The sequence below is a fragment of the Sciurus vulgaris genome (assembly GCF_902686455.1).
Source record: "Sciurus vulgaris genome assembly, chromosome: 11".
Classification (NCBI taxonomy): domain Eukaryota; kingdom Metazoa; phylum Chordata; class Mammalia; order Rodentia; family Sciuridae; genus Sciurus; species Sciurus vulgaris.
The window spans coordinates 15,020,974-15,035,786 of NC_136472.1; the positions used below are offsets into that span (position 1 = coordinate 15,020,974).

Consider the following 14,813-nt stretch of genomic DNA (forward strand, 5'->3'; position numbering starts at 1 on the left):
AAGCAGCGTTGATAGGAACCGGCAGTCTGTCTACATCCTTGATAGGCTCCTGTTTACCTCTCAGGACAATTTGCAGGGAAACAAAATATTTCACAATGTGTGTGATAGTAAGGATTGGTCTTCTCCTTTGCTCCCAACAGCAACCAAGAGATGTTTAAACCCGCATCCCTGGATATTACGCATGCTGCCTTGGTGAATAAATTCTGGTATTTTGGTGGCAATGAGAGAAGTCAGAGGTTCATTGAGCGCTGTATCCGGACCTTCCCCAGCTTCTGTCTGTTGGGGCCTGAGGGGACGCCTGTGAGCTGGAGCATGATGGACCAGACGGGAGAGATGCGAATAGGAGCCACCGTACCCGAGTACCGAGGCCAGGGTCTCCTTTATCACATCGCCTGTTGCCAGATCCAGACTCTGGAAAAGCTTGGTTTCCCCATGTATGCCCATGTGAGTAAGGTCAACCACATGGCACAACGACTGTCCAGCAGGCTGCCTTATGTCCCCATGCCCTGTGACTGGAACCAGTGGAACTGTGTGCCTCTGTGAAAACAGCCCTGCACACAAGGCAGTGATGAGTGGCTTTGCACGCGGCTGCAGAAGGGGATGGGTAAACAGAGGGAAGAATAAATCGTAGCAGAGTGGACTGTGAGCTCTAGGAAGTGGGAGTGAGTGGTCAGCAGCAGAACCGGGGTCCCTGCCCTCAAATGGCTGGTGGACTTTGCTTTGTTTCCTTAGCATGAAGTTGACCCAGTACTGCTGCTCCGCGTACCCCAGCTCCCACATTCCCAGGATCCTTGCATGCTTTCCTGTTTGGCTCTCATTGACCCTTGTGCATTTGCCAGGAAGTGGATTCTATGATTTCCCACTCTGGCTTCCCATAGATTTTATTTTATTGACTGGAGAACAGCCTGTCTTCTGAATAGATCTTTTGAAAATCATTTTTTCCCAGAACACTTCCTAGGCTGTATTATAATCACGTGAAATATATTACACATGTACACATGCACAATATATGCAAAGTCATAGTGATAATAATTAAGAAGACACTCACTGGTAATACGTTTGCAGCTCATATTAATATCTTTTGCAATGAGTTATCTTTTTCAGTTCATACCCCAGGAAAGAGAATCTAACATTGCTTCTAAAAGCTGAGCTTCCTTAATCCCCTCCGGCAATCCTGGTATAATAAAGAGATTCTAAAAAAAGAAAGATTCTTTGGTTGTGGAAGCTTAATCTACATATGGTTATTGAGAGGACGTGGATGTAGGGAGAAGAGGAAGTGAGAGGACTCAAACCAGGGAGGTGGATATTTATTAGCAGGGGCCGGCCTGTGGGAAGCTTTGTACAGGGTTAGAGACTGGGTTCCACCTGGCAGCAGCACACTGGTTTGAGATGCCTGAACCCTCTGCAGTGTGAGCAAGGGCCATGTAGGAAGCTGACTGATAAAGGAGGCCATGGGAGAAGCCATTGCTGAGTCTCCCTGGAAGACTGTTCCAACAGCATAAGAGGAGTAACACCTACTCAAAGGCGGAAAGAGAGGAAGAGACCCTCACCAAGCTGAGACTTGGGATCATCCCAGTCTAATTCCTCAACACTTGAACATCAGCTAAAACAGCACCTCGGAACTGACCTGAAGTCAGTCAGAGAAGAGGGAGGGGCTTTGAGATACGGAAGTAGGGAGAGGAGAACCTCCTGATACCGAGAAAAAGAGAGTCCATAATACTAAGGGGGCGGGGGGCGGGGCAGCACAGAGAAAGAGAGAGAAAGAGAGAGGTCTCATTACTCCCAGGTTACAGGAACTATATTTTGAAATTCAGTAGGGAAGAGGAATGTTGACTTTGCATTATCAGTTAGCTAACATCAAATAAAGTTATCTGAAAGCAGTGCTTATATAGGCATTGAAATCCTATAACAGGGATTAGGACTTTAGTGCCTCTAGTCCAAACCTCAAAGTCTGAGGTCATTTGTCCTGAGGCTCCAAGCAATGACTTAAGAATGTCTTCAAGTCTACACTGGGGTTGCTGTGAACGACAGAATTATCTACTTTCTGCGCTAGGCTAAAGCTGCCAGAGGATAAGGAAAACCAGGGATCCTTTAACCCTTTAAACTCATTTTCAAAAATTCATTTTGATAGAACTTTCTCATTCTATTTCCAAATCAATGATAAGTCTGACATTTTTAACAATTCCTTTTAAGAACTTGTAGGTTGGGTATAAATCCATTTATAAACTTAATTCATTAAGTAATTTTAAACGTTCCCAATTTTATTTACAGATTTTATTTTCCTTATATAGATTTTAATTCTCTGGTAATGAATAGTACCATCCTAAAAAGCAAATGATTTTTAAGAATCTAATAATCAAATAAAAATACATCAAAATTCTAATGATGCTGGTAGCCGGGGATGCTTTATAGAATCCCCACCGCAACTCCACCACCATGACTCGGGGAGGTATCGCGCCACAGAAGCCACCTCTGCCCTTTGTCAAACCTCTTTCTGGCCTTCCAGATTCTCCTTTGAGGTCTCAGTGAAACCTGCCATAACCCCATAGAGCTTTTGCATTCTGCACACCTGCAAATCCAGCATCACGTGGCTGCCGAGGTGGACTTCAGACATGAGCTGTACCTGGGCCCACTGGGACCATGACTGTGAGCTGAGAAACAAATTCCAAGACCATGGAAAACAACCTGGACTCAGTCTCCGCGACGGTTTTGTTCTGGAAGGCCCCTGGGCATCTGATGGAAGGGGCAGCCTTGAAGGTGTCTGAACGGCCCTCAAAGGTTTTTCCAAATTGTCCTAGTACCTAGCTCTCCTGCCCATCTCTCCTCGGCAGGTGCTTGGCCACGCCATCCCCTCCCAAATGTGCATTTGGCCAGGCTGCCAATTTTCCAAATTTTTCTGCTATATATCATTTTGCTCTCAAGTCTCTTATAAATGTCATTAATAGCAAATATAGCCATGCCGCGGCCTGAATGCTTTGCCATTCAGAGATTTCTTTCATAAGTATTTTATTTTATTTTATTTATTTATTTTTTCTCCTTAAAAATTTTAATGCTTGTTAATCAAGGCAATAATGGACCCAAATAAATGTTTACCACCCAAAGTTGGTCTTTAGCTTTTCTTGGATAATCATAAGAAGAATTGCTGTAAATAATTTTAATAACTCCTTATACTTATCATAAGTATTTTAGATCATATCCTTTAAATTTGGCCTCCCATAAAGCTCCAGAGCACGGAAACGATGCAGCTATGCTCTTTGTAACAATTTTCCCATTTCCAGTGGATCCTCATTTCCATCAGAGACTAGATCCCTAGTCTCCTTGTCTTCTGATTCCTCAGCGGAGTTGCCTGTAATGTTCTGCGTACAGCATGCTAAGCCTTTTCTAGCCTGCTCTTCCAAATTCTTCCAACCTCTATGATCCAATGCCAAAACTGCCATCACCATTCTTTTTTTTTTTTTTTCATGAAAATATCAAGGGTTTATCATATTTTCAAAAATCTCGAAACATTATTACATGCATCACATTCTTGAGTAGTTATGGTGAACACCTCACTCCTCTGTACCAATTTTTTGCATTAGTCTGTTTTGTGTTGCTAATAACCGATACCATAATCTGGATGTTAAAGGCAAGAGTTTATTTTGGTTCATGATTCTGGTCAAAGCACAAGGACCAGCATGAACAAGAGATGACGTAGGTAAAGGGAGAAGTGAGACCGTGACCTTGAGAAAGCCAAGTAGGGATGGCTGTAGCAGGCCCGGAGGCAAGTGGAGGAACCGGCTTCAGTAAGTCCATAAAGCAAACAAGTGTCACTTGTATTAACTGAGGGGTTTGGCAGGAAGGGCGGGACATGTGCTGGGGGCTAAGCAGACATCTGAGTGGATCCATGGAAGTTCTTTTTAAGCGATGAGAAACAGAAGACTCACAGACATAATCTCCAGAGGAGCCAGGGTCTTCTAGAGGGTGTGGCCTTAATTTGCTAAGTCAGAATGATGACCCAATGATGTTACAGGGGTCCACTGGAAGCCCCATGACCACATCTAGAGGCCACACCCCAAATCTCTGATGGATACTACCAGGTGCTGCCACTAGAATCACAGCCCCTTCCCCCTCTGTCACTAGTCTGCTTAGCCAAAGACCCTGGAGAGTACAAATGTTTGACGTAGTCTATGTCTTGTTCCTGTGCCCTTTCTGCAAAGGGTGTCAGGAGGGTCTGTAGCCAGTATTTTCAACTGCTTCAATAGGGGAAACCACCTTGGCCTGGTAAGGCAGGGAGATTCTCCAAATATCAAAACGGCTTTCAAATATTGGGTATCTACAGAAGAATTATAAATTCTAGGAGACGGCATCCCTTCTCCCCACTCCCTCTGTAAGGCCCCCAAAAAGGAAACCCCAACTCTGTCTCATGGATCCACGGCAACCCCAATCAACTGCAGGAGGCGTCACTTGATGCAAACCGCAAGAGGTGTTTATTCCAGCGTGCTGGGACCCGACTCGTGACTCACGCAGGAGTCGAGGAGTCGAGTCCCTAGCAGAAAATCTTGTAGGTTTATAAAGGCAGAGACCACACATTGGGAGGGGTGGCACATGAAAGGGGACAGGGGAACAAAGCTGCCGGGAAATTTCAAAGGGGGTCTGGGTTTGCTGATAACATACAACATGTTTCACAATGTTTCACAACAGGGTGTAGATTCTGGTGTCTTAACTGCCTGAATACTATCTTGTTCCAATTACTCTTTTACTCTCTGTTTGGGGCTGTTTCCTGGAACAGCTTTAAGGGCTTTGTTCCCGTCACTGGGAGGGAGACCTTAGGGAGTTGAGATAAAATAGACAGCTTAAAAAAAATGTCCATTCTTTCATTTCCCCATTTTCTTTTTTGGTAAGTTCTAATCATGGAACTTCTGTCTCTATATACTCTTCTCCAAAGCTATTTCCTTGGCGGAGGGACTGGTATTGTTGCCTGAGCATTAGCACCTGTACAGCACTTACTCTCTCCCTGATGAAGGTGACTCCGTGAAGGAGATTGCCAGTAGTCTCATACCCCCGTGTGGAGCAATAATAATGGTCTATACCTCCGCAAGTCCTTGCCATATTCTGTGACCTCCCATCCTGGGGCAGACATAGAAAGGGGTCTGTTTTAGATTGTCACAGGAGCGTGGGTACATCCTGGGTTGTACCTTTCAACTAGGCGGTATTCTGTTACCCCGAAAGGCCTGGGTGATGTTGGCCAACGTCTATGGGCCTCCTCAGAAGTCAGGGTAGGGATGTCCCAATTATTTAACCCAGCTACTAAGGCGCAGATGTCTGGGGTTAGGGACAGCCACCAAGCCCAAAGGGGTTTCTCCCTGGTGGTGCTCCATATTATATCTCCAGTCTGGGAGAGAACCTGCCATGTTAGTCATTGGGGAGCATGAGGGTTGGGACTACTTATCGGCGGGAGGTGCGTCAACAGGAGCAGGAACACGGTGGATGCGGAGCTTGAGGGGGTTGTCCGATTTTTCCACTTTCCACGTTGGGTCTGGTGGTGGTGCAGGCTTGACATGCGAAGCGTGAATCCAGGCGGCGATGCCATCGACTTTTCAGGCAGGCAAGGGCCCAGGGGGCACCAATTAGCAGTCCCTTGTTTGCAGTCCTTGATAAACAGTCCTTGATAAAGGCAGGTAAATTTGGTAATCAATGGCCTCTGGAGATCCTTGACATTCCACTCTTCCAGGGGCAGTCTCCAACTTGCAGAGGCAGATGACTTTATGGCTTAATTTCCTCGATTTGACCCGATCCCCTATTTCTACATTAACTACCTGTTCCCAATTCTGGCTTCATTCCCCCCTTTAGCTTTAGTAACCCCTAACTGCTTGTTAAGGAAATGAAAAGGGGCATCGGTTGTTCTGGCTGCTTCGAAGCTGAATGGGGGCAGCAAGGGGCAAGCAGTTTGGAGTTCCTTTTTTTTAAAAAAAAAATCGGGTCAATCGAGGGGTCCCAGGAAGAAGCCTGGTTGGGGAAGAGCAGGTTGTAAAGTCATCTGGGGTGGGTGCTTCTATGATAGAAGAACAAAAAGACATGAATACTGAAATGAGATTAGTACAAAGTAAATGTTGCAGCATCTGAAACATGCCATTGAGTATCATGAAAATGACAGAAGTCAATCTCTCACCAGGAGGTGGAAGAACTGAGAAATTGTTCCCATAACTAGGCCTAGCAAAGGCTGGAGAGGACAAGGCCTTTATTTGGGGACTTTAACATTGTCCAGACTATCAGGAATGTAAACACAACATTTAACTTTTAATGTCATAGATGTCCCCAGAAAATATAGTTAAGATACTTAATGTCATCTGATTTTGTAAAATATCCCTTTATTGGTATAACCTGTGTTTAGTAGAGATCTCTATACTTCTGTTACTTAGGAATAGATAATCATACTAGCAAACATAGATTAAGTCTATCTGTGTAGCTTAGGAAGGTCTGCAGGCCTTAAACTGACTAAAAACTTCTGACTCTGGCAGTTTCTCTTGATAGTTATCAGGCACATTTGCTGAAGAATCTCTCATTTGTAGCTTCCAGTCTTTATTCTAGTGGGCTAATACAAGTGTACGTCTTAAGTTACATTTAACTACTATTTCCTTTAAATGCCCAAGAATGGCTATATTTTGGTTTTAACTGTTTTGCTGGGTGTCTAAGATCAAGCTGGTCAAATTTACCTGGTTCCTGTCTTGTTAAAGAGTCAGCTGAGTTCCCACAGGGGTCACTCGTACAGAACTTAAGAGTGGCTCCTTAGCTCCACCAGTGACTTTGATTAGGCAGGGTCTCCTGAGGAGGTGGCTTCCTTTGGAAGCATCAAGGGATGTCCCCCTTTTTCCATGACCCTCCTCTGCAGCAGATGCACTGGGTGATTCTTCATCCTCTAGTCTCAACAATCTCCTTGATCAGGAGGTTGTGTGACCCAGAGTTGCAACACTCCTTAGAGAAGTTCTCTTATTCCCTGGGTTCAGGCTGACTTTGAGGACAAGACCCAAATATGAACTTTTCTTGACCTCTGTATTTAACTACAATCTCTAAGTTTGATCTTAATCATCCAGCAAGCCAGTCTCACGTCATAAAGTAAGAGTACTGGGCTTTAACTTTAATGTCCATAACTTTACAGTTATTTACCCTTTTATCTAACTGGAGTCTGTATTAGTACTGGAAGTTACCACTATCTATTCTATAGGTGATGGCTTATTATCACAAGTTACCTAGATTGTATGTTCTTGAAGCAGCTACTTCTGCAAAACATTAACAGGTAACAGTTTTACAAAATGAAATTAGCAAGAGTAAAAATATATTCAGCTTGTCTAATAGCTATCTTGAATTTTGATTGACACCACATTCTATCCCCTATTTGAGATCACAGTACTTTTACAACAAGAACCAATTTTTTGACTATAACTTTAAATAAGCTGAAGTCTGACTTATTTTGGAGCTATTCTACACAGTGAGGTGGGAGGCAGAGCCTTATCTCAGGTAAGGCGTGGCTCTTTATCTTAAGTGTTCTAATTCTGATGTTGATCTTTGCTTCTTCCTTAAATACCATTAAGTAGTTTACATATACTGTTTCCTGAGTCTATATAAACTTTATAATTAACACAATTTAACATAGTATCTAAAACATGAATCAAAGAAAGGCTGAGAGAGCTTTTAACTTTCCTTTTGTGTGATTAAGTGGCAAAATGTTTTCATGTTTCTTTCATGTTTCACAATATTAACCTTTAAACAAATCAGACTCTAATGTTTAGAAATATTTACATTTGAAATTCTTTATCTCAGTGTAAAAAGTGACAAATTTTACACATACCCTATTGATAGCAGGTCCTATAATAGAACATTAAATGATAGAAATAAATCGTCAATAAAATTTACTCTTTATAAGTTTAAGATTACCATTACAGACAAGTTTAATCTGGAGAATAGCGGAGCTTGATAAATTCCCTGCTTTAAAACTTTGTGTACCTGAAAAATATGAACACATTTAATATACAACTAGTGACCATTTCATGATTACCTTGACACTTTTATCTTACCAAATTTAGTTTTTAAAGAAAAATGTAGACTCTGTAACATAGTACAATACTCTATAACAGTTGTTTAACTATAATTGTATACACCCCAATTTTTAAGACTAATTGTTCTAAAGAATAAAACTTAATAGACACAAAGTTAAGAGTAAATTAGTGTTTCAAATCCTTGTCATTTTATCATATAGATTAAACTTTGGTTTATATCAAAACATTAGTATTTCACCTTAGGAAAAACCTTAAATATTTTTAGCTGTCTCACATACATATAACCAACTTAGTTACACACAAACTTGTTAAAACTTGCCCTTTACTTACACCGACTTTCTTAGCACTTACTTAGACCCTCATGTATTTCATCACACAAGCACTTTCTTACCCAGAAACATTTCCTTTTTCCTTTTACTAAATATATTTCCATACCCAGAACCTTTTATTTTCTCTTTCCTATTTGTTGACCCCTTTTTGTTCACATTCTGAAACAACTCTTATGAAATGTCTGAATTTAGATAAATTACTCTATTTTAATAAGATTAAATATTCTGTTGTTTATAGTACTCTAATTGAAACACAGTTGAAACTTTCGGGACCCTTTGCATATAGAATTGCACTTGTTAGGACATAACTCTTAGTAACCTTGTTTTTAGTTTAGTGATGACACAAAGCAAGTTTAAACCCTTTTATTTACCAACCTATGAAAACACCAATAATGGTTAAGTATGATACCCCATGGAATTTAAGGAGTTAAAAGTACTTAATGTTACTTAACAATTAGCATTTTAACTTTGTAAATTAATCAGATGTCTCTACAAACACATTTGAGTAATCCCATACATGTTAACTCTAATTCACTTATTCTGTAAAAACCAAGATATCAGACAAGTGTCCTGAACAGTATTTGCTATCTCTTTCCTGTTGAAGAAAAGTCCTAGAAACAATTGATATTAGACACTTTATTAACATCAATATTTTATTAGCTTGACCACCTAGAGACTTGCGAGTTATTTTCAAGACATTTTGCTTTTATTAGTTTACCCAATTTGAACCTTTTTAAATCATGTGAATTAAAAGTATCTGGATCCATTTTTAAATTTTAATTTTAGGAGCGTTCAGTTTTGATACAGACAAAACATGACATCAGACAGCACGATATACAAATAACACAAAATCAAAGGCCTTGTAACTTTATAGGTGAATCTCCATTGCAATGTAACAGATGTTCAAAAACTCTAGTTGAATAAAAATAGAACTGATCAAAAAATCATGAGCTCAAAAAAACATTAAAAAAAACAAGAGTCCTGGAAAAATGATACGGCCGTTAATTACTTTAGTAAAGTACCATAAAATTTACTTTGCTGGAGTTTTAAAGACTCTTTTTACTCTTTTTTTTCCTTGGGTTTGAGACCGGTCTCCTACTGAGCCTTTCGGCTTCTTTTATTTATATTTCAATGCAAGCCTTGACTGAGATCTGGAAGGATCTAACAGGTTTTAACAGAAACTTTGTGTCTAAGGCATTTTAGCCATCTCATCAGGACAGGTTGGATGTTAAAGAAAATTATGAGACCTTATTTTTCATTACTTTTGAGACTGAAGCTACTTTGCTAAGATACCCTTCAGGGCTGTCGGGAGGGGGAGTCCGGAGAAGGAACCTTTGGGGTCCACCCGAGAGTAGCCCGGGCCGAGAACCCTGCAGTTGTTCCAACCCTTCCTCCACCTTGTCCGCCACAAACACACAACAGAATCAGACGGGCGCGATCTCAACCCGATCAGCGCCCTTACCAATGGAGACTACCAGGCGTCCCTGGCTCTCCTCCACCCTTGGGCGTCCCCCAGGGCTGCATCCTGTGGCCCTCCAGGCACGTCTACCGACCACTGTTCAGTCACTCTCACGAGTCACCGAACAGTTGCCAAACTGAAACCGAAAGCACACTCACAGAACCAGACCAACTAACAAAACACAAGACAAAGACAGACAACTTCGGGGTACCCCTTCTTACCTCCAAGGTTGACTCCGCAGATGAGGGGGGGGGCCATCTTATCCCGGACGAGCCCCCAAATGTAAGGCCCCCAAAAAGGAAACCCCAACTCTGTCCCATGGATCGACGGCAACCCCAATCAACTGCAGGAGGCGTCACTTGTTGCAAACCGCAAGAGGTGTTTATTCCAGCGCGCTGGGACCCGACTCGTGACTCACGCAGGAGTCGAGGAGTCGAGTCCCTAGCAGAAAATCTTGTAGGTTTATAAAGGCAGAGACCACACATCGGGAGGGGTTGCACATGAAAGGGGAAAGGGGAACAAAGCTGCCAGGAAAATTCAAAGGGGGTCTGGGTTTGCTGATAACATACAACATGTTTCACAATGTTTCACAACAGGGTGTAGATTCTGGTGTCTTAACTGCCTGAATACTATCTTGTTCCAATTACTCTTTTACTCTCTGTTTGGGGCTGTTTCCTGGAACAGCTTTAAGGGCTTTGTTCCCGTCACTGGGAGGGAGACCTTAGGGAGTTGAGATAAAACAGACAACTTAAAAAATGTCCATTCTTTCACCTCCACCCCCACCGCCTAACAAACACCACAAAGTATTGCATTTATATTGAAATGAATCCTAGATAGCCCATCATTCTGCCTGTAGATACTTCATTCAGCATCTTTAAAAGATGACTTTAAAAAGTATACCCAATATAAATAACACAGGTAAAATAAATAGTTGTTTCCTAATGTCCAGTCAGTGTCTAATTTCCCCATCCATGTCTATCTATAGTTGACTCATTTCAACCAAAATTTGAATAAGGGTTCTAAGTCACTGTTTTCTTTTTATTCGATTTATTTTTTGAAGATATCATGTTGCTTGTCTTATAGACAAAATTTCTAGATTTTTTTTAACCTGCTTTTCTGTATCATAGAAGTTGTTTAACTTGTTTATTTTTTGCATTCTAGATGTAAAAGTTTGGTTGCATTCAGATTTAATTGTATAGGAAGAATATTTCATAACTGTGACGTCCTACTGCATCACTTCAGGGAGGTGAATAAATGCATTTGGGCACAATTAGATTTATATGATTGATCCAGCTATTGTCAGACTTTTTCAATCATTATAAATTTCCTTGTCTGCCATTTACCCTGTTGTTTTAGCAGTCATTGATGAAATTTACCTAAATGCATTGAGTTATGAAATGTTTACTGGTTTCAGATTAATAAATTCAATTTTTAGAGCAATCTTGGGTGGGACCTAAGAATCTCCCAGTACTGTTAATGATGTTTGGAGAATCAAACTTTTTTTCCCTGTGGCAAGTTATCTTTATTATTTATTTATATCCCATTACCAAGACCATATTATTCTACAGAAACGATCAGTTATAACTAATGCATATTGCATTGTACCATTGCAAATTTCACTGACCTTTATAAATATGGTAGAATATTTATGGTTCATGTTTGTAAGAATAATAAAATCACCTGATGTTAACAATCTTATCTGCCATTACCATTTAATATGTTGGACCTGAATGAAGACAGACTCAAAGCTGTGATCTGTATTTCACTCATGTAATCAGGTATTGCCATAATTTCTTTGAACCACAGAAAAACCGCAAATTATTTATATAAAATTTACTATTTTTCAATACTGGAACATACAGTATTGGAGTTTTACCAGCAGTCTGTTCTTCAGCAATTAAATATTAAATTGAATGAAGTAAAAATGCAAATTAAAGAATTGATTAGGAGTCTAAAGAGTTTAAACAGAAATCAGTGAAATTGTATGAAGACTGAGAATTCTTCTGCAGTACACATAGCAAGATTACCAGATTGCTGATTCTTTGGGAGTGTATGAATTATTACTACTTGATATTACTACTTGATAATTATTACTACTTGATAATTTTGCATATTAATGTTATATTCAAAACCACAACAAGTCTATCACATTTCCCAATTTACTATACAAGAAGGACTACTTTTATCAAATGTAGGGAATGCAGCCAACAGAAATACAATATGCTTCTTTTCAGTTTGCCCTGAAATTTTACTTTAATTTCAAATGAAAGACTCTTATCATATACTTTTAATACATTCCTATATTCAAAAAATATAGAACGAGAAGACAGTGGAGATTTCAAAATGACAGAAAAGCAAAATTTCATTTCACCCAAGAAGATAAACAAACTTCTATTCATGCTGATTCTCCAGGTCATCATGGAGAGGTAGGTAGCCTTTAGCCAGAGTTTTTACAACTCTAAAATGGGAATAAGATTATCTCAAAAGTAGAACTGAAAGAAATTATTATGGTTCATTGAAATAATTTTAAAGATATTTACTTCAATTCCAAGTTGGTAACATTATCTACTTGACTAAGGGTTTTAGATGATTTAATCTTCAATGAGCTCAATATCTTTTTTTTTAAATTTATTTTTATTGTAAACAAATGGGATACATGTTGTTTCTCTGTTTGTACATGGAGTCAAGGCATACCATTTGTGTAATCATAAATTTACATAGGGTAATGGTGTTTGGTTCATTCTGTTATTTTTCCCTTCCCCCCACCCCTCCCATCCCTCTCACCCCTCTTTTCCCTCTATACAGTTCCTCCTTCCTCCATTCTTGCCTCCCTCCCACCCCCCATTACGTGTCATCATTCACTTATCAGCGAGATCATTCGTCCTTTGTCTTTTTGAGATTGGCTTATCTCAGCATGATATTCTCCAATTTCACCCATTTGCCTGCAAATGCCATAATTTTATTAGAGAATCAAACTTTGAGAATCACTTCTCCAAGTCAAAATCTGGGTCCAGGCTAGGCAGACCATGTGGCTTCCAGCCAACTGGGGTCACACATACAATTTCCCTCAACTCCACATACAGTAGGAACATATACTAAATTTCTGTAAAGTCAATTGCAATAGTTTATTTACATTTGTTTCAGCTACCAACTTAAAATACATTATTTGTTTCATTTTGATGTTATAGGATCGATTTTTAATTTGTTTATTTCATAGTTAAGAAAAATATTTACATGATTTCAAAGTCAAATATATAAGGAAGGCACAATCAAAGAAGTCTAAACTTTATTTTCTATATTCTTTCATGTTCCAAGCCCAAATATGATAAGCATATTTATTAATTTTTAGCTTATCCTTCCACTTTTTAAAATGAAATAAAATATACACTCTGTTCTGAACTTGTTTTTTTTTTTTCCTGAGATTTATATTCCTGAAATATATCTCTGTGGGGCACAGAGGGTACTGGGGATTGAACCCAAGGGTACTCTACCACTGAGCTACATTCCCAACCGTTTTTATTTTGAGACAGGGTCTCACTAAATTGTCCAGGCTGGCTTGAACTTGGGATACTCCCAAATCGCTGGGATCACAGGCACGCACCACTGTGCCTGGCCTAATGTATTACTTAACAGCAAATATATTCCTCCTCAATACCTTTTCCGTTTCCATTTTTAAATGTGTCATAATTTATTCCACTAATCACCTATTGTATTAGTCAAGGTTTTCCAAAGAAACAGAATCAGTAGGAGGGAGATATAGATGATATCAACATAGATAAAAATATAGATAGATTTATTATAAGGAATTGGTTCACATGACTTTGGAGGCTTAAAAGTCCCAAGATCTGTAGTCAGCAAGCTGGGGTCATGTCCAGGAGATCCTAAGTTCCAGTCCTCAGTCAAGAGGAGATTGATGTCTCAGCTCAGCCAGATAACATAGGTATCGTAGGTAACATAGCTGCCTGAAGTTGCACAACAATTGAAGCAAACCAGAAGCTGAACAAAGTACTTAATAGGAAAACTGGGTGATGAGGTGTCCAAAGTGGGATATTTATGCTCTGACATATTTCTAGGACTCTAGAAACCTCCATGTTTGCATAAGGCTGTGTGCACTCCCTAGCACGGTGGGTGTGCTCAGGAAAGAGCAGAGAATGCTCTTAGCTCTCTCCTTTGGCTGACCTTGAGACTCACAGGAAGTGCAGATTAAGGCAGAGTGGTAAACCATCTCCTTAAGCATCAAGGCAAGGCCTAAAACAAACACAAAGCCCTTTTCAATGGCTGGGAGATGATGGGTGGTTCCAGGCATTTCATGAAATCATGTAGTTGATCACTGAGCTAACCAGTCCAAGAAGACTTCAGTGGCCACACATGACAGACTTCATGATTGTACCCAAAACTACCAAATTTTATACTTTACTAGGGCAATATTTATAATGTGGATTATATGGCAATAGAAACTGAACATTAAAAACTAAGAATATAAGATATATCAGCTACAGCAAAAATGGGCAAAGGAATGAAGGTATTCACAGGAGGCATATCCGTGATCAGGAAGCATGTGTACAGCTGTGCATTCATCATCGATCTTGTGTCAAATTATTTCTTTCCCATTAAATGAGATTTAAAAGAAAAAAATTGGAAACTGGCCTTGAACTAAACCAGCAGTTTTTCTTCTCCCTGGTCAAGGAAGGCCACCTCCTGTACTTTTTTTTTTTTTTTTAAGTAACACTGGCCCTTGATCTTGTCCAAAGACCATCCTGTTCTTTACCCACAAATTTAGAAATCTGGATAAACTTATTTTCCCGTATCATTGTTGACCTAGGTAAATACCACATAGAAGCCAGCCCAGTACCAGAATCTCACTTCTTTACCTTAGTTACAGAGGGCATATTTGTGGTAGGCCTGGTACTTTCCCCCAGTGACCCCAAACATGCCCTTTTCTTGAATCTAAAAATGTTGATTCCAATGGGTGGTTCCTGGGAAGTCAAGGAC

At 40.0% G+C, this 14,813-nt stretch overlaps 1 protein-coding gene across 4 annotated transcripts in view; it reads left to right on the forward strand.

Annotated features, from left to right (window-relative positions):
* LOC306639183 (glycine N-acyltransferase-like protein Keg1) overlaps positions 1-1,206 on the forward strand; it is a 28,125-nt gene extending 26,919 nt beyond the window's left edge. For all 4 annotated transcript variants that reach the window (XM_079102586.1, XM_079102585.1, XM_079102584.1 and 1 more), the window contains one exon: positions 141-1,206. In XM_079102586.1, the coding sequence (XP_078958712.1) occupies positions 141-543 (403 nt within the window). In that variant the 3' untranslated portion in view covers positions 544-1,206. The remainder of the gene's footprint in view (positions 1-140) is intronic.
* Positions 1,207-14,813: the final 13,607 nt, after the last annotated feature.